This window comes from Pteropus medius, unplaced genomic scaffold (genome assembly GCF_902729225.1).
Source record: "Pteropus medius unplaced genomic scaffold, Ma_sr-lr_union100, whole genome shotgun sequence".
Taxonomy (NCBI): Eukaryota; Metazoa; Chordata; class Mammalia; order Chiroptera; family Pteropodidae; genus Pteropus; species Pteropus medius.
Window position 1 is genome coordinate 15340799 of NW_024349799.1, and position 23973 is coordinate 15364771.

General features: G+C 47.4%; 1 protein-coding gene across 1 annotated transcript in view; it reads right to left on the reverse strand.

Moving 5' to 3' along the window:
• The window catches only part of SLC43A2 (solute carrier family 43 member 2), a 35836-nt gene extending 11863 nt beyond the window's left edge, over window positions 1–23973 (reverse strand). The window contains exons 1-6 of the mRNA XM_039886280.1: window positions 23867–23973; window positions 22820–23017; window positions 14649–14856; window positions 13509–13564; window positions 12684–12760; window positions 1096–1188 (exon numbers count right to left, since the gene is read on the reverse strand). Coding sequence (XP_039742214.1) covers window positions 1096–1188; window positions 12684–12760; window positions 13509–13564; window positions 14649–14856; window positions 22820–22979 — 594 coding nt within the window. The 5' untranslated portion in view covers window positions 22980–23017; window positions 23867–23973. The remainder of the gene's footprint in view (window positions 1–1095; window positions 1189–12683; window positions 12761–13508; window positions 13565–14648; window positions 14857–22819; window positions 23018–23866) is intronic.

A 23973-nucleotide genomic window follows, 5' to 3' on the forward strand; every position in this document is an offset into this window, starting at 1 on the left:
GTCTAATCCCTAAGAAAAGAAACCTGCTAGCTTTGTCAACTGATGTTTTTCCAGTGCCTTAAAGAGCACACATAGAAGATGCCAAAAAATACTCGAGGAATGAACAGATGACTGTCTCACTTGGCTCCTCTGTGAAGTAGATGTAACACTGGTATGTGCTCTCCTGGTGTTCTGGTGGGGGTTAAGCAGGTATGATCCTGGTAAAGTGCTGAGAGGCAGGGTGGGGGGAAGCCTGCTGAGTATGAGCAAGTCAGCCATTATTGTCATTATTACCATTTATTTCCAGCATAAGAGTTCCCAGAGTACTTGGTTGACAGTTCCCCAGGAAGGGGACTAGCAGCTAGGCATTGAGATAGGAGGAGGACGCACATGTTGGCTTCTCTGTATTTCGGGAGTATGACAATCCTAAAAGTCTACGTGATGCCTGGCCCTACACCCTCCAAGTACCTGATTCCCAGGTGACCAGCCCATATCTGTGACTCCTTCTCCTCATCTATGGCCTCCCCACTATACACCTCAGGAAAGGGGATTTTACTTGATGCTGTTGCCAGAGGAAGGAGAAGCCCCTTCTGAAGCTCTGGCAGGAGCAACAGGATTTGGAGTAGGAACTGGAGCTGATAGACTGTGAGGTGTTTGCTTCATCCTGACCCTGTGTGACTTTCATGGGCTCAGAATCCTGTCTTCAAGGGAAACAGCTGAATCAACTTGGCTGAGAGGAGCACTTTGGCTAATGGGGAGTTACAGCCCAATGATAACAGACCTGGGGGTGGGGATACTGGAGTTGAACTCAGGATGGGGGACAAACTGACCCACCCCCTTTCTCTACCCCAGCCCAGAAATGCAAAGGCAGCTTACAGTAACACCCTGTAGCGATATGCTTGAATTGTCCATCCCCCATGGCCTAGTGGGTTTCTTTTCTTATGCCCACGGTGTCCAGGTGCATCCTCCCAGGTGTGGGTGGTGGGGAGGGGCCAGCCCTGGCACCCACAATGACTTCCGTCTTCAGAGACGGTTGAAGAAGCCTTGGCAGAGGCCTCTCTGTTCAGACACTAGTACAAAATAAATGTGCTGTAAACCAGCTGGCCACACCCTCACCTTGATTCCTGGGAAGGTGACTGCTGAGGAGGCATAGGATCCAATCATCAAGGCAATAAATGTGGACCGAAGGTCACCAAACATGTTGGGCAGCTGCAAGACAAAACACAGGGAGGCTTCAGCTGAGAAGAGACAGGACAGATAAAGGCAGAGGGGAAGAGAGGGTCAAGGCATTCAGAGGCACCTTTTTTATGTGCTCGCCTTGTGTAATTCACAGGGGAATTTGTCCAGAGGGTAATTACTGTTAATTGAAAGTTTTCCTTCCAGGACTGAGGTTGGTAAATGGAAGGGAGGCACATAGTGCAGAATTCGGACTCCGGACGTAAAGACAGAGCTGTTGGACTTCCTGGCTGGCAAGTGTCCCTCCTCTCTGCTCCGACACAGGCCAGGACCTTCCTGTCTTTGCAGAATTACACAGAGATGCCAGCGAGCAAAGCTGGGAGCCTCAGGCATCCCTCAAAGGGAGCAAGCCTGTTAAAAATAAGAATCTATTCGGGGATGAGTGTCATTTTATAAATAAAAATATCAGCGTCCCAGAAGGACCAGATGTCAGCAAAAGCTGCTTTAGGTTTCGAGAGAGATTTCTGGAAGGTGCCAATCAGAATTCTACAGTTCCCTCAGGGCTCATGTGGGACCTGGACTGGGATTTCTGCTTCTGAATTTCTAAGTGCAAGGAGGGCTTTTCCTTTTCACCTGGTGTTTTGCCCCAATAATTAGCACCCGAGATCAATGGGAAGGAAGGCTCAGGGTCTCCTCCCAGCGAGGCCACTCTTTTGTATCTCACTTCAGCTCATTCTGGGCCATCTGACATATACTTCGAAGCTATTCCACACAAATCCAGGCACAGGATAATGCAATCACAGATTCAAACAGACGTGGGGCACAGTGCATCCCCCAAACAGCCAGTCACAGCTTCTCTCACGAACCTCGAGAGATTGCACTCATGATGCAAGGGTTTCCCACCCACATCCACAATGTCCCTGACGTTGAGGATCACTCTGTGGATGGCTATGTCAAACCTGTTTTGTTGAATTCAGACTGTTTCTATAGACTTCATCTGTGGCATCCTCCCCCATTTTTCTGTAATCATTTTGGGGCTTTATCAAACATGGAACACATGATGGCTGCATGCAAGCGAATGCACTGTTGCTGAGCAGAAGCAGTTTGAACTTGGCTACACACCTGCTCTTCATCATTTCTGCCTATTATGCCCACAATAAAAATGAGTAAGGCATATGTCAAATCATCATGTGGTACACTTAAAACTAATACAATTATGTAATTATATCTCAATAAAACTGGAAAAAATTAGTAAGGGACATCATCAAAATTAAAAACTTGTGCTTTAAAAGACACCATCAAGAAGCTGAAAAGACAATGCACAGAAAAGAAAATTTTTATAAATCACATACCTGATAAGGCAGTAGTCCCCAACCTTTTTGGCACCAGGGACCAGTGCTCCTGTGAGAATCTAATGCCTGATCTGAGGTGGAGCTGAGGCTGTGATGCTAGCACTGGGGAGCGGCTGCAAATACAGATGAAGCTTCGCTTGCTCGCTAGGCACTCACCTCCTGCTATGAGACCCATTTCCTAACAGGCCACAGATAAGTACCGATCTGTGGCCCGGGGGTTGGGGATCCAGGTGATAAGGGACTTATATCTAGAATATATAAAGAACTCCTACAACTCAATAATAAAAAGGTAAATAACCTATTTTAAAAGTGGGAAAAGATATGAATAGACATTTCTCAAAAAATATATATAAATGGCCAATAAGCACATGAAAATATACTCGATATCATTAATTATAGGAAAATGCAAATCCAAACCACAATGAGATACTGCTTGATACCCTCTAGGGTGGCTATAATAAAAAAAATCAGATAATAACAAAGGTTCTGAGGATATAAAGGGATTGGAACCCTCATATGCTACTGGTGGAATGATACGGCCACCCTGGAAAAGAGTCTGGCAGTTCTTCAGTGAAACACAGAGTTACCAGTCATTCCACTCCTAGGTATATATACACCCAAGGGAAATGAAAACAGTGTCCACACAAAAACTTGTACATGAATGTTTATAGCAGCATTATTCACAATATCCAAAAAGTGGAAACAACCTCAGTGCCCATCAACAGATAAATGGATAAACAAAATGGGGTCTATCCAAACAATGGAATATTATTCAGCCATAAAAAGAAATTAAGTACTGATACATGCTACACCACGGATGAACCTTGAAAACATGCTGTGTGAGGGAAACAAGTCACAAAAGCCCACATATTATATGATTCCGTTTGTCTAAGATAGGCAAATCCATAGAGACAGAGAATAGATTAGTGGTTGCCTAGGGCTAGGGTAGAGGAATCTGGGAGTAAAATATGGAGATGATACTAATAGGTACAGGGTTTCTATTTGGGGTGACAGAACTGATAATGACGACTGCGCAACTCTGTGAATACACTAAAAAACAGTGAATTGTATACTTTAGGTGAATTACATGATATGTGAATTATGCCTCGATATCACTGTTAAAAAGACATGAATAAGAAACTTAAGATGTTTTGGGATCCCAGGATTATAAAGGAACATGAATAAATCTACAGTATATGTCCAACTAAGCCAAGTTATGGCATGAGGTCAGGATGGCCATCCAAGCTCCCCAAAGAATTCTCAGTACATGAAGAGCTCTTCTTCCAGCCTCCAGGTAGAGTGCACCCTCTGTCCACTCAGGCTTCTCAGAGAGGGTCAGAGGAGGACAAAGAGCATATGGAAATTCCCCCAGCAGGAGATAGAGGAAATGTGATGTGCTCATGAGTGCCTGGGTACACCCAGGTGAGCACTATAGGCACCCATTCATACTCTCTGCACACCTGCCCCCCAGGAATGCTGTGATTCAGATGACATGCTTCGGCTCCTGAGCTCACATATTTAGGCTGCTCCATGCTGGCTACTCCAGCAAGGCAGCTTTGTAGGGGAGGCATCTCTGGGGCCATATCTGCCCCAGGGGAAATCCCAAGACTAGTTCTGCTTGTATGGAAGGTGAGAACTGTTCCCCGCCTGGAATGCCACTATAGCCAGGGCAGGTGAAGGAAGAAAAGGATTAAAGAGGGCTAAGAACTCAACCAGAAGAGCAGATGGAGGACAAGAGCTTGGTGTAGCAAAGGCCATTTGGTGCAGAGTCGAGCCAGGGAAACACTTTTGTTGTTGCAATCACCTTTGGGCACAAAATGTGTCTTTTCAACTTTTCAACGGGGTGAGGAGATACTCCAGAAAAGGAGACAGCTTGCTAGCCAGCCCTCTTCCTTCTCCCTTAAGCCCAAGCTTGCCCTAACTCTAACTCAGGTTAGAGACCAAGAGAACAATAGGGGTTTGGGGCTAGCGTGCAACTCTGACCCGATCTTCCAGAGTCTTCTCCCCAGAACTAGATCTAGAACAGAGAAAAACAGGCAGCTGGGAGAGGAGCCGATTTACTGTCTGTGCCTGGATGAGACCCCTACCCTCATGTTTGGACAAGGGCAGTAGACTTCCAGCTGCCTTCCTTGCTGCCCTGCCTCTTTCTGCCTAGAACATTCTTAGCAACGCCAAGAAAATTCTCTTCCCCAACATGTTATTTTGGTTAGCAGGGCCATTCCTAGGGCAGTACAGAACTGCCGGGCAAACCATACTACACAGCGTTGCCACCAACGCCAATATTCTGTATTTTAAATTATGATGATTTTTCCTGATTAGAAAAGCAATGCACATCCATTGTAAAACACTGCAACAAAGTATATATAAAAAATAAAATATGACTGTGACACCTCTTTAATAAAATTTTATGTAAAGAGTAAGTAAACTGAAAGCAAAAAAAGTCACTGAAATTAAAAAAAAAGGAATAAAATAAAAATCACCGATATAGCTATGTTACTATCTTGCTATATTTCCTTTTAATCTTTTTCTTATAAATACCTATAACTTTTTAACAAAATTTGAACCATATGTTACATAGTTTTATAAACTTTTTTTTACTTGATATATTACAAATGTTTTCTAATTTAGTATTGGTCTTCAACATATTTTGTAACGACTGGTATTTCTTTATCTGGATGGTTCATAATTTATGCATTTTTCTGATGTTGGACCTTGGGTCCTTTTTAATTTTTTATCATAAATAACATTTCAATGAACATCCTTGAAGATAAACATATGTGCACATAGCTATTATTTCCTTTAGGTAAATTCCCATAAGTAAAATCATTAGACAAAAGGGAATACACATTTTTAAGTTTTTGTCATACTCTGTGCCAAACTGCCTTCCAGAGACTTACACCAAATGATACTCCCATCAGAAGCATAATAGAATGTCCATTTCACTGCAGCCACTCCAACACTGTGCATTATCATTATTTTTAATATTTGCCACTTCACCGATATCCTCATTATTTTAAAACTCATTTCTTTGTGTATATGGATAAAATAAATCAATGACTGATATTTGCTTCAAAATAATCTGGATAGTGGGTGGAGGTAGAAATGAAGCAAGAGTGGTCATGAGTTGATCATTGTTGAAGGTGCAAGACGGGTACATGGTGTTCATTATTCTACCCTCTCTAATAACATGTATATTTAAAATTTTCCGAGATTAAAAAAATAACTGAAAAAACATACATTTAATTACTAATGACTGAACATTTTTCTACAGTTTTTAAAATCAGTCATTACTATTCCTCATTTGTCCTTTTTTTTCTATGAGGATGTTAATCTTTTTATATTAACTTTGAATAGGCTCTTTATATATTAAAGACAGTCACGATTTTTCATGTTTTCTTAGTTCTTCATTTAACTTCTTAGTTCATGAAGTTTTCTGACCAAAAGATGTGTTTAGATAGGTAGTCAAAGTATGTTTCAGCTTTTAGGGACTACCTAGCATTTATGTCAGATGAAATTTCTCTGAAAAGAATATCAAAGATGACCTTGACCAATGAAACCCAAAGCATAAACATCCTGGCAACAGTCAGTATGTGGTCACAAAAGAATAACAAGCACAGGAGAAGAGATGGTTTCTCTGTGGACATTATTTTTTAAATGTTAATACTAATTGTGTTATCCTTTAAACCGCTTCCTTCCCTTCCTCCCAAAGCTGTCATGCCTGCCAGAGACTTCTCTCATTTGCTATGCCCAGGAGCAGCTTGATCAGAGGATTTTCCTTATTATTAGGTGATAATAATAGAGCATGATTATATTAATATATTGTTATAAGAATAGCATTATTATAATAGCAACAATTTTTAATATCTACTCTATGTATTAACTTAAAAACCCTCAAAACAACCCTAATGAGATAGGTGTCACTTAATATCCTTACTTAATCAGTATAAAACTTTAGGATCAGAAAAGTAGAGGGATGCCTCCAAGCTGGTAAGGGTCAAATTTGGGATCCAAAGCAGGTCAAGCTTTTGCGTACAGCCGCTGAGCTACTACTCTGTCTCTTGGAAACCTCCTGTGTACACACCTCAGTTTGGGCCCCACGACAATGACCCTTACCTCTCATGCCTCTCTGTTCCTTGTGAAGCATTCGTCTGCTTTCTCCGCTAGAGATTTCTTATCTCCCTTCCGATGCTCCTTTTAGACCCATCTGCCCCCTCCTCTCCCCTTGGCCTTCCCAAGGTCCCGGGCCACACCATCAAGCGGACTCTCCTGTTTCATTTTTATGTCTGAGTCTCCTCCTTCCTCTCTCCCTCCTTCCGCCTCTGCTCGGCCTCAGCTGCACATAATGGCTACTCAGAAGCCCTGGTGATGAAATGGTGGCTGAGTACTGAGCAGAGCGACCTGGTGTGGGCCTGAAGGGCCCAGTGGAGGAGGAAAAGCCAGCTCTACTGCCAAGTAGGAAGCCAGAGCCATGCTGCAATGAAAGGGGAAAACACTCAGCAGAGACTATTTCCGGACTCAGGATTCGCTGTACTCACAGGTGGGGAGCACAGGCCTCGTTCCCTAGCTCTAGGTGCTTCCTACCACCACCCCTGCTGCCTGATAGGGTAGGGCTGGATTGGGCTCAGCAGGGCAGAACCCGCCCTCCATGCCGGCCTCACTTGGGGATGCTGTTGGTGACTCATTGTCTCAGCCCCTCAGCTGTACTGTAAACAGGCCCCGGCTGTGTGACCTTCCCAGAGGGGAAAACAGCAGCTGCAGGCGGCCCCTCCCCTGAGTTCTGGCTACAGTGCAAGGCTACAGGACAAGAGTTACCAGAGGCCTAAGCTCCAGGATGGCGAGGATAGGCTGCCTGCCCGCTAGAGGACACTCTCTAAGATGTCTCTCTACCCAGGGGCCCCCAAGACTGGCTTTGGGGATCTGGCAGACAGGGACAGAAGGGCTACTGACTTTCCAAATGTGTGGTTTCCTGAGCCCACCTGCTGGGGGCACACCCTGGCCCTTGGGGAGATGCCATATGCAGCCTGGTTGGGGCTGGCATTTCTGGCCCTCAGATCCCTTCCAGAGGTGAGCCTTGTCCTCAGATGGCTGATGTACACACCGAGAGTTCTGTACAACCTGTACAGGCCAGGATCCAGGTAACAGTCTAGACAAGCGAACTCAGCAAAGCCAGGCTATTTCCTAACCCCAAAACAACCTGGCAGCTCCAAGCACTCAATGCCAGGAGCAGGTCCTTGTGGTCACCTTTCTGCTTCACTGATAAAGGGGAGGGAGGAAGGATTCCACTCCCTCAGCTACCTCATCCACCCTCCCAGCTAGGTCCAGCCCTGCCAATGCCCCCACTACACTTTCTGTCTGCCTCTGAATGTGTCACATGCCGGAGCAAGTTCATGATGCAGAACCCTCTGATGGGTAAATTTTTCCCAGGCCAATGGTGATCAGCTGACTGCTTTGGGTTCTCAAGGCACAGGACAAACACAGAGGCAGAAGTGGCTCTGGGCTCTGTGAGAGTCCTGCTCACCTGGTACCTGGGCTCCCAGAGAGCTGGTCAGGTGTTGTGAGGACTCTTGCTTGGGTATAGAAACGGGTCAGCTGGGCGGGAATGCTAACCTTCCAACCTCCATCAGATATATCTGTTTCATTGCTACACCCAAATCCTTTCCTCCCTTTCTATTAGGTTTTTGCAGAGGGCTATTTATTCTGTTCTCTTCAAACTCAGATCCCAACTGCCATGGGATTGTTTCTTCCTCAGGTTCAAAGGCAGACTTCAATGAATCAAATAGGAAAAGACCACAGAGAAATTTTTCATCAAGGAGCCTGGCAATGTTTTGCAATCACTTTTCTGTAAGAGTTTCGGCTCAAAACTCCCAGTCCTGCCCACACTGACAGGGGTCAGAGTAATGAAGTGGAAAGGACATGTCCACAATGTTGGCTGCATTTGCTCCAATCTCTAAGCAACCCAGGCCCTGGATCATGGGGCGGTGGCCTAAAGAAGCCACCTCAGCTGCTGGCCGGTGTTTGTGCACCAGCCAATGAAGCGAATTAAAAGATTGTACAAACGCATGGCATTGAGCAAACAGATCAAAGTGTGCTACCTAAACGTCCTCAGAGAGGCTGAGGCTTGGCACCTCGGAGACTGCTCTGCACCATGGAGTGACCTGGTACCCTCCCTCCAAGGGGTCACATCGCCCAGCCCAGGCCGTCTGCTGCAAGGACCTGGGAGAGCCAGTTCTGGCTGTCAGGCAGCGCACCTGGTATGGGATCTACCCTTGCTCCTCTGAGCCTATCCTCTAGAGGAAAGTTTGATCACCCATCTGTACAGACCTTTCTGGCTCTGTAGGGAGGCCTATCTGTCATCTCATCCTGGCCTGTGGGGAAAAGGCATTTTGCCAATTTGAGGCCCCTCTCCTCCAATGGAGGTAACAGCTTACAGTGCCTGTATATCTTTGTTTATACCACAGCCCATGTAACACAAAACCCCTTGGAACTCTGAAAGCCCCCAAATTTGGGTTTCCATGGCAACACATTCCCTCCAGATTCCTAGGTTATCACAGAGTGATTATCCATGGCCCTAAAGCGTTTGTAGGAGATCTGATTTAAAGGTTCCCAAAGGCGACCCTGAAAACTCCTTTGTCCCCAAAATTAGAATATGGGTGGGAGACAGAAACAGAAAGTGCCATTGTGCTCCTAGCTCCAAGTCCCTGGGAGCCGATCTGGACAGTTCTGCTTTTTAAAGGCCTGGGCTGTGTCAAAACGAGATTCAGCTCTGCTCAGCAGAAGCTGCAGCCAGCTCCAGCATATTGCCTAAGAGCTCCAGCCCCGTCCTCGCTGACCTGCTTCTCATTCCCTTTCAGGGTCTGTTCTGGAGAGAAGCGCCATGAGAGCCCTTATCTGAGGCCTCATGGGACAGGGGAATGCCCAAGGAGAACCATCAGGTCAGGGGCAGTGGCAGAGGGGGAAAGAGACAACTAAAAAAGTGCTTAGAGAAAAGTGCTTAGGGAGCCGGCCCATGTAACTAGAAGAGGGCTCAGCAGGATGTGGGGGTGAGAGGTGGGTGTCAGCCCCTGTCTTACTACAGGGGACAATGATCGAGTAGCTTCTTGGAGCCTCTAGATCAAAGGCTGCCAAACTTTTTCCGCAAAGGGCCAGATGGTAAATGTTTTAGGTTTTGCGGCCGTATTGTCTCTGTAGAACTACTTCTCTCTATGGGCATGGCTATGTACCAATAAAACTTTGTTTACACGCCCCCACCAGTGGTTTGGGGATTTAGCCTGGGGGCAGCAGTTTGCTAAACCCTCCTCTAGATCCAAGAATGGGGACCTTAGAACACAAGCACCAGCCTTCCTTAAACAGATCCCTTGCTAATCAAATGCTTTTAAGTGACAATCTGAGTTTTCTTGCTTGTTTGGCCTGTGTAGCCTTTTGCCTCCCATGCTCCCGCTGCAGTGCTTTCGGCCTCCACACAGGCCTGTGAGAGGCTGGTAAAAGCAAAGGACCCTCCCCCAGAAAAATGCACCTGCAAAGGACACAGACACAATTTGTTTGCATATAATCTCAGAGGAGTGCACGGCCCTCCTAAGGCTTATTCATGGACCACCTAGAAGCCTAAAAACTATGATAAGATCCCTTGTTCACTCAGAAAAAGAGCTAAACAACCCTGTAGAAAAAGAAAAATAGACAAATGACATAAAGAAGCAATTTACAGAATACAAATGACCTTAAAAACGAGGTGAAAAGATGCTCTGTGACTAACAATTTTTTTAAAAAATCATGGTATGCATTTTTTCACCAGATCAGATTGGTCAATGTTTAAAAGATTAATGATAGGATACTAGAAGGGGTATGGAGAAAAGGCATTCTCACACACATGCTGGTAGGATAATATCAGTGTACAGTATAATCTTCTAGAAAGACCATGTGACAGTATATATTAAAATTTAAAACAAGCTGATCCTGTGGCCCAGCAATCCCACTCACAGGAGTTTATTTTACAGAAATATATGTACAGGAACGTTCACTTCAGCAGCATCATAAATCGGAAAAAATGGAAACTAACCCAAGTGTTCATTAGTAGGAAACTGGTTAAATAAATTATGCTATATCTATATTATAGAAGTACATGGGATTCTTTAATAATGAGGTAGCTCTCTAGAATTTAAAATAATAAGGTAGATCTAAGCACTGGCAGAAATAGATGTAAAAGATACATTGTGAAGTGAAAAAAGGCAAGTGATATTTCTTTAAAAAAAGAATAATATTGGTATATACATTTTAAAAAATATTGAAGAGATATATTCTAAACTGATAAAGGTAGGCTTATAGAATTTTACAGTCTATACTTCATATTTCTAAAATACTGACTTTTTAAAACTAAAAACATTTAAAAAAATAAAAATATTTTTGTTTCATAGTTTAAAAAAAATAAAAGAAAAAATTAATCCTTCTGCGTTTAATAATCTCCCCTAAAGATTCCTTGGACAACTAACTCTGAGTTCATTTTAAAGACTTTCTTAAAGGGGATTCATGATATGGTGGTTTTTATCCATTTCCCTTATTCTTTATCACAATAAAGCACCTTTCTGCATCTTAGAGCATAAATACTCAAGTTCAAGCACCATCTCTGTCTTTTATCCTGAAATTCCAAATTGCCATGACATAGGTATAGAGTGACTAAAATAACGGAGTGATGCCAAGGTTTTAATTTTCGTTTGTATGAAAGACTTGGTCATTTTCACGCTGTTAAAAAGAACAAACAGAACCATGACTCCTGCTACACATTAACACAACTTAGTGGAATTTGGGTACTTTTGACAGTTCTAACAGATTTCTTACTATTTCAACACTTGTTTTTCTCCGGTTACTTGAAAGAAGGAGGGAATATCTTTGTTTTTTTTTAATCTACCTGGTTAAAAAAATAAAAATAAAAATGCACTAAAGAGTACAAAGTCTATCTCTCTCACATTACCAGGTCAAGACAACTAGAATTCCCAGATCTGTGTGTTACCCACTCCCTGAGCGTGCGTGTCATGACTTTCTCACCTAACACAGACACCACTCAGCATTCCATTTCCAGGGACCCAGACCCAGACAGTTAATCCTTCCCACCAGGGTAAAGTTAACAAGGCAAAGTGTAGGAAGGGTGAACAGAGGAGACACTGGGCCTGGCCAGGCCTCTGGCTCACGGCCTGTAGGCAAGGGGTCATGGAGATGTTAAGAGGCCTGCAGGCAAGGGGTCATGGAGATATGAGCACCTCTTCAAGCTTACCAGAAGAAAACCAGTCCCCAAGGCTCCCTCAAAGCTAAACAAAAGCACCGCAACATCATGACTTCTGACTCATTAGTGGAAAGGGAAATCAGAAACCGGAGTGCCCTGCAAATTAGTGATGGTAGGTATTATTATAAAACTTTTTTATGGGGAAACTGAGGCAGGCCAGACTTTCCTGGACAGAAATTTCTCCGGAGAGTCTATTATTCTTACTTCCCGACAGCCAGCTCTGAAAGGCACTCTCACTCAACTGGGAGCAACTTTTATTGGCTTTCTTTGACTTTCTTTCCTTCAACCTGGACCTTTCTGCAGCTTCCCTTACCTCAAAAAAGAGTACATTCTGTGGCATTCTGGCGCACTATTAATTAAGGGGGTACTGAGCAACCCAAGGAAACATCTCCATCCATGGGGAGACTCTCTGTGCCCTGGTGTTTTGAAAACCAAGAAGAGAGGCAGCCTGTGTGCTCCCAAGTTTCTCATTCAGTTCTGGACAAAGGCAGCAGTTAGGGGTGGTGAGGGAGGCTTGTTTTTACATTGCACTACTAGCCAGAGCTGCCATGGAAAAATAAGAGAAATGCAGGTGGACAGCAGCTTTTTCCTCCCTGCTCCTGCCTTCTCTGGACACATGGCTAGTGAACTGGCTTCCTCAGCACCTAAGCCAAGGTCAGCAGGCAAGGGATGGGCCTGCTCTGAGAGTCATGCTTTGTTGCCTGTAAGAACCTCCCCAGCTCAAGAGGCCGAGGCCACGATTGGCTGTGCTGCCAGGCCGCTTCACCTTCAGCAGCCCTCTAGTGCTTAGAGGTCTAGGCACATGCAGGTGAATGGGAGGCAAGGAAATTGATGCCAATAAAAGCTGCCTCAAATTCACAAGGAGATGACTGAACTGAGATCTTCTTAAAGAAATCAGTACTTACTGTTAATGAGGTGAAAGTCATGCACATCCCACCAAAGCCATTCAGAGCCAAGGAGATGAAGATGAGCACAGAGAGAGCTGTAAGGAAACAGAAGGCACATAATTGGGGAACCACAGCTGAGCTTCAGGGAGGCCTGGGCCTAGCCCAGAGCATTGCAAGGCACAGGCTCTGAATAAATGCAGGCTGAATGAATGACAAGCCATTGGGGGTCAGCGCCAGATACCTTGGGAGCTGGAACAACCTCTTCCTCATTCTCCTCTTGCCTATTTTATGGAGCTTGGGCTCTTGCAAAAGGTGCCGCCCCATGCTCTGTTCTCCACTAACCTGAGCAGCAAGCAAGAGGTCTAAAGAAGCTGCTTCACTCAAACCAAAAATACAGGTACCCCGAAATTGGTAGATGGGTCTGGCTAAGATTTTGGTGAAACCCAAGTCCTATTTTAGTGTTTGTTCTAAAAGTCTTTGAAGCATCAGCTCCACCTGAACAGGGTTGGGGACCAGGTGGCTTCTATGTCATCTTTAAAATATTGGCTTTAGTTCTTAGAACTCATCTCAGGTTGGATCATTGAGACCATCAGGGACTGGCTTGGCTTGGCAATGAGATGGGAGTGTTGCACACCCTGGGAGTTTCAGACGTCTGTCTGGTGCAATTGTTCTTTTACCCAGTCCCCCATTTGAGATAACTGGGTAAAGGCCTAACAAGCATCCCTTCTAACTTGAGCAGTGAGCACCAGGCCTGGCACAGCTTCCTAGAGCAAGTGGGCCTGCGAGCATCTCTGGGTACTCTCCTCAGCCTCTGACAAAAGAGTGGAGGAAAAGCGTACTCACAGTTTGGGTTACTCGCTCCATATGCAATCAGCAAGCAGGAGACAGCAAAGCAGGCACTAAAAACAAGCAGAAATAACAAATTATTTCTTATTATTGTTAATATTGTTATTTTATTTGAGAGCATTTACTATGTTTTAGATACTTAAATTTACATACAATATTTTATTTAACAATTCTAAGGAATGTATTTGGCCCCATTTACTGATAAAGAAAAAAAAAAACCCTGATTTCTCCAAGGTCTCTAATGAATAGGTGCCTAAGCAGGAATTCAAGCCTGGAAGCCAAATCTTATAAATACCACACTGCCCTGTCCCCTCCCACTCCCCACTGGAGAAGCCCAAGGCTCTGAAGCAAGAGAGGGCACAATCCATTCCCCTGATTCCAATGCCCACTTCGCCAGGGAATGGACAGAACCCCACTGGGCAAGAGTGAGATGAGTGGCAACTCCTGAATTCCCTCCACTTGGCTCTGTTCTGGGGACCAAGGCCTCCCTCACCCATTCCCTTCATGGTCACAGGTCTCACTCGTTGCAAACCTCTGCCCTGCAAAATGATCATTTCCAATGGGATTGACTCGGGGCGGCCGCGACCTGAGAGGCCAGCTGCTAGGTGGAATGATCCTGGCAAAACTGGAACTTTACAGATCAGGGACTCACACCCCAGAGGGTGCACAAGATGATTCACATGGGTACTGGCGGCAGGGGAAATGTTAAGACTTTTATAATTTTTTAATCTTAGCCATTTTAATTTATATTTTTTATATATGTATGACAAAGCACATAAAAAAATTAAGAATGGCATATATAATTGATAATCCCATGTGCTTATAACAGAAGTATATTTTCAAAATCTTTTTTTCTGATACAAGTAGAGAGTCAGAAAGACTGGAAACCAGTGTTTTTAATGACAAGCTACTCCAGACCCTCCCAGGCAGGCCTAGCATCCTGTGCCTTTTTTATGCAATATTGGCACACTACAAAGGATCACTGTACCTACTGATTTGGTGGCAGGTGGAGTAGAAATCCCACTCTGGGTGGGCATTTAGGGAGCTCCACAGTTACCTGAGGGCAGGTACCATGATTCCGTACAGTGAGGAACTCAGCCCAGGGTCCATCTGACCACCTCCCACACCCACACTGACCTGCCCAGGAGCCGCAGCTTTCTTGGGCCGTACTTGTCCATGACGATGCCTAGGGGCAGAGTGATGGCACTGAGCAGGAAAGAGCCCACGGTGAAAGCCAAGTTTAGCATCTCATCCTGGGCCTTGCAGCTGAGCCAGCCATTGATCCAGCTCACCTCCTCATGCTCCAGCTCTGCTATGTCCTCCACTGTGCCGTTGGTGATATTCTCTGTGTGTTCAGAGGGAGGAAAACCTGATCACAGGGCTGTGGCAAGGATTCCCAAAGATTAAAGGGGCAGGTGCACATTCAGAATAACCCCACTGGGAATAGCAGGCCTGGCTCTGGGCCCCATGAGGGCTCAAGCTACCCCACAGGAGGCTTTGCTGTCCATCTGGCCCAAGCCCCCTAGAACAATGATACAGATGTTCTTAACATTTGTGGGGGTCACATACCCTTTGGCAAATCCAATAAGGAAAGTTACACTCCTGCTCCCCAGAAAATGCTCACTAAATTTTACCTGTAATTTCGGGGGCTTTATGTGTCCCTTGAAGCACCCATGAGCCCCAGGTTGGGATTGCCATTCTAGAGTCACTTACATCCTAGAGTAGTAGGCCTCAGAACCCAGCCCTGGCTGTGGGGCCCCAGGCTGGCTAGAACCTTCTTAGCAGCTTTGTGCATGAAAACAGACTGCAGCCAGTATACAGAAGGCAGACCTTAGACCACCTGGGAAGGACAAGCTGCTGGTCTCACTGCAATACCTTGGTTCTCCTCTGTCAGTCTGGAGAAGAGTGAGTGGGCATCCTTAACTGCTAAGCACAGTGGACTTCTCAAACATACAGTCCATATACCACCTCCTCCCCTCATATTTTCATAGCATCGACCTCCACATACACTGTACTGTAGAATCTCCTGAAAAAGGTTTTTCTTTTAATAATCCAAACTTATTTGCTTTCATTTACTGAGGTGCACTTTTCTTATTTTTCTCGTTGGAGTCACCTGTTTGCTATACCCTGAGGCCGCGCCTGTGCTGTAATCCTGGCCCTTAATGGCCCTCTCCAAAGTCCACTCAGCACTAAGACAACAAAAACGAGAAGGAAAAAGTGCTGTGACAGCTGAGGGCAGGAGGGTGGGGGACAGGCCAGGAACATGGCTGAGAAATTCTCTCCTCTCTGAGACTGCTAGTTAAGAGATGCTGACTAATCCTGCGGAAAGGGGAGTGGCCTCTGATTAGATTTAAGGTAACACTGGGAGAAACAAGGAAATAACCTCTCTTCAAATAACTGCAAGCCTCCAGATTGCGGTCCTCTGGCGCCAGGGTTGTAAAGCTGAGGTCTGCAAAGGCCTGCCCAGACCTCTCAGGGTTGCCCCAAGGTCATGGAAAAGGATGCACTTTGGGTGAATCGTGCCATATGCCAACCTCTAACCAACAAGCCCTCTTGGGGTCCGTTGATCACAGGTGAGGGGCCTGGAATCTGGTCTCTGGGTTCCAATTTTGATTCCTCTATTTCCTACTTGTAAGACTTTGGAGAAGTGACTTCATCTTGCTCTTTCTCAGTTTATCTGTAAAATGGGTATAATCTCACAACGGTATCTATCTCCTTAGAGTTTCAAGGAAGATAAGAAAATCAAGATAACATTCTAGAGCTCACACAATCATAGAAAATGCTTAATAAATAATAGCGAAGTTATTACTATTGCCATACTACTATATTATTGCTACATTACAGGAGGCTCGAGATGGGTGCAATGGTGCAACTGGCTGGCAGCAGAGACCGACGCAGTCACTGGGAGCAGAGTTCCATAACTGTGCATGTGGTAGCATGAATTCGAGCATAGTCTCCCACTGGGCTGAGAGCCCTGAAGGACAGGGATTGGGTTCTAGTCACCTGTGTCCCTAGCACCTACCCCAGGTCCTGGTGCACAGCAGGTATTTACTGAATTAATGAAAACAATGGAATCAGGTAGCAATGGCTGAAAGGACCAAGAGAGAAGAAAGGAAATAGGACATAGAGAACCAAGCTGAAGATAGCACAGATGATTTAAAGAAATTATAGCTACAGTATTAACCTTCTGAAGCCACAGAATCAAAATCTAACAAGCCAGATCCTCTCTACCCCCGCCCACTACTTTGTCTGTTTTTTTCAAAAGAGGGCCCACCACAATGGCAGCCAAAACACACGCCAAACAGGGTTATGTGAGCCCATCAGGATCCACCCTGGAACTGTCACACATGCACACTGCCTTAGCCTGTAGGCCTGAGCTGCTCACCCACTGTGGGGCACCTTCTGGGAAGGCAGAGCTGCTTTAAAGGTTGGCACTGGTTTCAGATGTCAGCTCTGCCAGAAGCAACAGAAACTGGATGTGAAGTGGGACAACAGGGTCTCTGCACAGCGATGGCCATTTCCAGGTTGGTGTGTAGATATGTGCAAACTAACACAGGTGTGCCAGAGTGGATGAGTAGAGAGGGTGCCCCAGGGTCCAGGATTGTTGGCTTGTGAGACCTGGCTGTGGCTATGCAGGGTCTAGAATCCATTATATTGCACTAGGTATTATAATCTGCTGCTGCAAGCAGGGAGCCAAAGCTGGACAGGGAGTCAGGAAGTGAGGCAGTACTGTCGCTGAGTAGAGGCACCAGGGTGACCTGCCCACAATTCCCCCAGAGAGGAACCACAGGGGACCCCTAAATCCATGATTGTATTCACCAAGAGAGAGAAGATAAAATCCTAAGGCAATATACGCAAGAGAATCTCCCTGGTTTGCTCTAAGTGGAGATGGGGTGGAAACATCTGAACTATTTAGAGATCCGGTCACCCCTATTAACTAGACAGGGGGGTTTGGCATGGAGGAGACAGGTCAGCGTAGAGGGAGGGGTATCTGTCCCTCCCATCTCCATCCTAGAGTCACTACACATAGGAACAGAGACCTTATGCTTTGGGCCACCAGCCTTCTCTTAAACAAATCCCTGCCAAAGGGGCCACCTGGCTCCCTACTCTCCTGCTTGCAGGCAGTGATGTCCAGCAATAGATGAGCCAGGGGTGGGGGTGTCTGAGCGGCCTCTTGTCTGCCTGTGGAGCAATACAAGTGTCTCTCATCCAAAGAGAACTAAACCTTTGGTGAGCCCAACAGCTTTGTTGGCAGTATAACAGCCCACATGAATAATCACAGATCCAGCAGATGCCTAAACACAGTCACACCCAGGCTGTTCCTCTTCCTCTGCTCCTACCTGGGCCATTGTGGGCTAGAAGAGACACAAACAGATAAGCACCCAGAAGTGTCAAGCCCACAGGGTGCCCCTCTGTTCCCAGACTAGAGATTAGCCCTCACCCAGCCCAGTCTGCTCTGCGCCTCACCTGCACCTGTTTATTAAACAGATGCCTCCTCAGTGGGCGGCTAGAGTGGCCTCGTCTAGCCCAACCAGGGAAAGTGAACTAAGACAGGCCAGGAATTGGTGTGGTCAGAGTGTGCAGAGCACGGGCGTAAGGCTGCTAAGGAGGAAACCCAGGGACAGGGAAGAGAGAACAATGCCTGTACTGTTCAGCCCCACTCACAGAAGACTCACACACAAAATCTTTACAGAGGAAGCAGGGGAGAAAAGAGGGTGCTGTGACCCCACTCAGGCTCCCCTGATGTCCCTGGGTCAAAAAGGGGCTCCCCCTACCCCTGGGAAACAAAAGAAGTGGGGAACCTCCAGAATAGTTGGCCGGATGATGCTCAAGGGAGCAAGGGGCACCTGGCTGGAGGCTCCTTTAATTCCTGAGCAGTCTCCTTCTGACTGGCTGCTTACTGAGGCCCTCCTCCCTGGGAGCAGGTCCCTGGACCGCCCTGCTGATGGTCTCTGCCCCAGGATCTCCTGTCTCTCAAATCCTTAGTCTATCCGGCAACAGGAAGCAGCATCTCAGTGCAGCAGGGGGGATGTAGGTGAGAGGTCAGCCTCAGACAGAGCAAACGAGAGTCAGGACACAGACAGTCAGAGGGCCCTGCAGGGTAGGCCAGGGCCTAGCCCCCAAGCTGTGGTCACAGAGCGCCTGTGTGTACTGGCTGCTGCATTCAACCCTATTCGTTCCGGTGTCACTTAGTGCCCTCCCACCACTACCTCATATTCCATACCATAATACTCGAAGTTTCCGAGCAGGAGAATCGTTGCCTAAGGTCTCATAGACAATGGTGAAGCTGGACTTGAATTCAGGTTGTCAGACCCCAAAGATCCTGCTTTTAACCTTCGGCTGTCCTGGCACTACACTGCCTGGGGTAGAGGCATTTCGGAGAGAAAAGTGCTGGGAGAATGGAGATGGCACAAGGCTGCCACAGCATTAGGGGAAATACCAGGTGGCCCTTAATGTCACCTAGTGAGAATGCGACTGCCCTCGAGACCCTCCCATGAAGTCCCAAACCGGACAGGACCTTAATGGGACACCAAAAAAGCCAGGTGGGGGTGAGCGGATGTGGGGGAGGAAAATTAGGTCATGAAATGGGAAGGAGGAAGGCAGGGTTAGTGAGGAAGGCCGAGGGCACTAGCCTCTCTCTGTGATAACACCCTGAGGCTGTGGACACCAGCCTTTAGATCTTGTTACCCATCGCTACAATTTCTTTTAATCCAAAATAAACTGTGGGGGGTGGGGGGATGAAAACGGTCATATTTACAGCAATAAAAGTGGAAGGGTGGGTTTTCAAAAGCTATCAACCACTTGCCTTTGGAGGTAGGAGGAGACCATAAGAAAGAAGGGCCTTGAAGCTACAGGAATGGCTCCTGTCCACATCTATAGCCATGGCCCAGCCTGGTGAAGACCAGACCTAGCCCAACCTCCCTGGGCAACAGCGGCCCCTTTGCCTTCTCAGAACCCTGGGGCCAGCTTCCTGCTGTTTCAGTGAGGCATATGGCTCCCCCCAACACACACACAGACAGTGACTGCAGTGATCAAGAGCACAGACCTAGGGTCTGCTTTGGTGTCCATGGCTGGGCTGGATTGTGACTTCCTTGAGCAGAGGCAACATCTCTCACCTTCATAGCCCTTACCCCATCCAGCATGTGGCAAGCCCTCAACAATTCATGAGTCTAATAGGTGAAATCGATCACTCTCCTCTGCCTCAGTCACTTCTTCCTGCCCTGAGATTAAAATCCAGTCTTCCCAAGCACCCTCCAGGGCCCTGCAGGCCAGAGCCCCTTCCCACCACTCAGTCCTTTCCCTCCTCTTCAACATGCATTCTACCTCAGGGTTCCTTGCCCCCTTCTCTCTTCACTCACCCCTCCTCATTCTCCTCACTTCTGCCTAAACTAAAGTTAAACCAGATCCCCACTGTCACTCTCAGTCCTAGCACCCTGTTCTCTGTTGGAATCCTGACCACCACTAGGACTTACACAGGTTTGTGTGTGATGACTTATTTGATGCCAGTAGACCGCATACTCCCTGAGGGCCAGGATTGCTCTGCACCCCAGCACAGCACCTCAATAAATGTTTACTGAACAGGTTAGATGTGCAGGATAGATGAAAGAGGAGATGACACATCCACAGGTAGCACCAGCCCTCTGAGCTGACCCTATCCAAGTGCCCCAGCAGATGACAGAGAAAATGAAGGAGGTCAGGTGGGGTGATTACAGTGGCCATCCAGAGGCCGAAAGGACACAGTACTGGAAAAGCCCCTTTCCTCCTAGGCTGGGAACCCAATTGGTCTCCTGTCCACAGTAGGGAGACTGGGGAGGCAAAGGCCAAAATGCTCAGCTTCGGCATCTATCATCAATCTTGACTGTCCAGTGGGTAGGACAAAAAGAGCTCGGGGGTAACAGAGAAGAGGCTCTTTCTTCTCCCACCTCACCAAGCTGGAACCCAGAACTGTGTCTATGGCCAGATTCTGGCTGGAATCCCAAGAAAGTTCTGAGAACCTTTTAACAGGTTCAGGCAAATTTTCTGTAAGAGAACAAACCAAAGCATCAGTCCTAAAAGCAACAAAAAGCTGACAAATTTGCATCTCAATCAGCTGTAAACTGGTCAGCTTTTCACAAGTCTAATTCAATAAATTGCCTCACTGCTTCTCTGCAATTCAGCCATCTACCAAGTTTAAAAATATTAAACTTAAGCAGAAATCTTGACCCTAAATCCTCCAGACACTCCCAGTCATGCCAGGCATGGGCATTCTGGGTCCCGAAAGGCAACAGGCTATTCGGACTCCCAAGAAGACAGAAGCAGGGAGGCCAGAGAGATAAAGCTTTGTGGAATCGGCAGGCCTGCCCACCAAGGATGCTGAGTCAGTAGGTTTGTCAGTCACAAAAACCAAAATCAGACGCAGAAGCAAAGGCACAGGCTAAGAAGTTGATGTTCTACCCACATCCTGATCTTTCACCTTCACTTTGGGTTACAGCGAGGACTGATTAAGCCTCAGGGGCTTAAAAACTAACTCAGCACTATGTTGGTACAATCTCTGGGACTCTTCCCACGTAAAAGAAAAAAGTACCCAAGGTTGAGGCAGAAATAAAGTGACCAGCTCCAAAACTGCTGGTACCATAAATAAATTAAATCAGTGGACAAACTGGAGGAAAATCCTAGAATCTGACCTTCCAATACTAAGTGGGTCCAAAAAAAATTTTTTTTAAATACAACCGTCCTCCAGTGTGGACAAGATACTACAAGCTTCATCTGGGGATGGTAACATTTCTTTCTGTTTTTTAAACCTGTGTAGCCTGAGAGAGCCCATCACGGAGGCAAGCAGGAAGGGTCATAATCTATCTGAAAGGGAGCAGAGAGGGAAGGAAAGGATGAGCCAAACACTCCAACCTGTTCCTTTCAGAGTCTCATTAATCTTCCATCTCTTGGGCAGAACAGAAAGCTTGTTTAAGGAACAAGGTCTGAGTGACTCTCCCATCTCCCAAGGTTTCTTGCTGATGCAAGGAAAGGTCTGCCAAGAACGCTGAGGCTATCAGGAAATATTTCTGAGTGGCTAAGGGCTAAAGGTTCTAAATGATATACTCTGCCCTCTTCCAGGCGCCTGTGCATCCCCTCCCTTTCTCCTGCCCTTAACCTCTCAGGCTAAGCTTCCCTAGAGACTGGAACACTTCAGAATATCCTGAGATCAGAGAAGGGAAGCAGGGAGGACTCTACACGGGGTTACAGGCAGCATGTACTGGTTCAAAGCTTTTTCTTCCTCCAAAGTAAGAATTCTAGGAAGAAAAGGTATGCGGGTAGTATGATTCAGGGAGTCAAGCCTAGGCTCTCTCCATCTAAAGGTACTCAGGCAGGGGCTGGCTGACAAAGGCACTGGGGAGAGGCATTACTGAGTTCAACTATTTGGTAGTCACTGCTGGAGACAGTGAGAAGGCAAAGGAAAATATTTCCTATCAAGGGTTGCCTAGGAAGAGGGTAGGAGGGTAGAGAATGGGAGCTGCCTGGGTCCCACTGCCGGGCTGAACCTAATAACTGTGCAGCAATTAGGATCCTCAAACTGGGTTGGGGAGTATGCAGGTGGGGATGGTAGATTTCCTGCAGACCAGCATCCTCAGCCCACATTCAGCATGCTAACAATGTAGTAAAGGGTAAGGACAGACCTAGTGTCATTTTCATAAATACTCTCTTGCCTCTCTTCCCCTCCCCATCCCATGGGGGGAGAAGGCCACGGAGATGTCCTCACAGCCTGTGGGAGGAAATGTCCTTTGGAAAATCATAAAGCAGCAAAAAATAGACAAGAAATTGTATCCGACAAGCCCTTAAGAGACTCTATAATGGTGTGACTAAAAAACATCTAGATTTTAGATGAACCTTCCATGGGGTGGAGGCCAAGCCACTTCCTCTCTCCTGCTACACCCCAGCCACTAAGTCAGGAGTTCCTCTTTCTACAGTCATGGAGTGACATGTTTACTGCAAGGCAAGTGATGTGCCACGCACTGGGAGGATAGGCGTCCAGCAATGTTCCCAGGTGGTAGAAAGCACACTCTGAACTCAGGGGTTCTGGATCTATTGCAGTCCCCAGCTGTGTGGCTTTGGACAAATCAGAAGATCTGTCTGAGCCTCAGTTTCTTCATCCACAAATCGGAGACAATGATATATGTACCCAGCAGGACTGGGTGAGGATCAAATGGGCCTTTTGCTAACTGGGAGGCGCTGCGCAGAGAGGTGATATCGCTACTTAGGTCTTCGCCGCCATCCCACCCAGTCCCAAAGCCCCCACTCCAGGAACCACCCCGAGCCCGAGGCACCGGTCTCACCTGGCTCAGTACACAGGTAGGAGTAAAAGCCCTCCGACTTGAGCATGATGAGCAGCGAGCCCCAGCCCAGGAGGACTGCCGAGAAGAGGAGGTTTTCCAACACAGCCGTGCAGGCCATCCACCAGCGTCGCCGATGGGCAGTGGCCAAGGTGGGCGCCATAGCTCGGCGAGGCGACCGGGCTTCGGCTCTTCAGCGACCTACGCACAGACCTCGGCGTCAGCGGCTGGTCCTGCCCAGTCGTGGCGGCCAAGCGCGGCCAAGCCCGGCCACTGCCGCAGCGCGCGGAGCTCGTTACCCCTCCGCGATCCGGACTGCAGGTGCGCGCAGCGATGGAAGCCCCAGCCCTGCCCGGGATCTGGGCCACCCCTCTGAAGCTACCCTCGACTATGGGAGAGCCGCTCCAGCCAGGCTCACGCAGAGGTAAACTGAGGCATGCTATCAAAAAGGGACTAATGCATGCTCAGAGACGTGGAATTAGCCCGGGCTCCCAGCAGGATTGACATAGCTTGGGGCCCTGCAGGGGAAGCACGTTAAAGTCCCGACACCTGGGCAGGGACATGCCTAAGGGCGGCCACTCCCTCGGACCCTGACGGGTGCTCTCCCGCCCGCACTCGAGACCCCTCCCCAGAGCTGGTTCCTTCAACCACAAGATCAGCGCACCTAGCTCCGGAATGGCCCGCCCATGGCCCGCTGATAGGCCTGACAGCACAGAAACTGCCCCACCATTGGCCGCTGTCTAGGTCGCTAGGCACTGCGGCCACGCGAACCCCGCATGGGAGGCGAAGCCGGTTCAAACCGGCGGCGCGAGCCACCTGCGCGACCCCCATCCCGGGTCGTTTCCCCGGCAATTTGCCCGTTTCCATGGAAACAGACCCCGGTCCCTCCATTCCCTAGCTCCTCCTCGATTCGTCATCCCTTCTGGCGGCTCCTCATCCATCCAGTCTTTTCCCTCTCGTATTCATATATCTTCTCACTACGCTCCCATTCGTGCGCCTTCTGCCCCCGGCACCCTCGTCCAGGGTCCAGAGCCCCAGGATCCAGCTCACCCGTCTCCTACTGGTGTGTATCGGGCCCGGCCGACGCTTTTTCTGCCCCCTTTTATTCCAGCCCTTTTATTCCGACCCCGAGATGAAAACACTGGCACACGCTGATT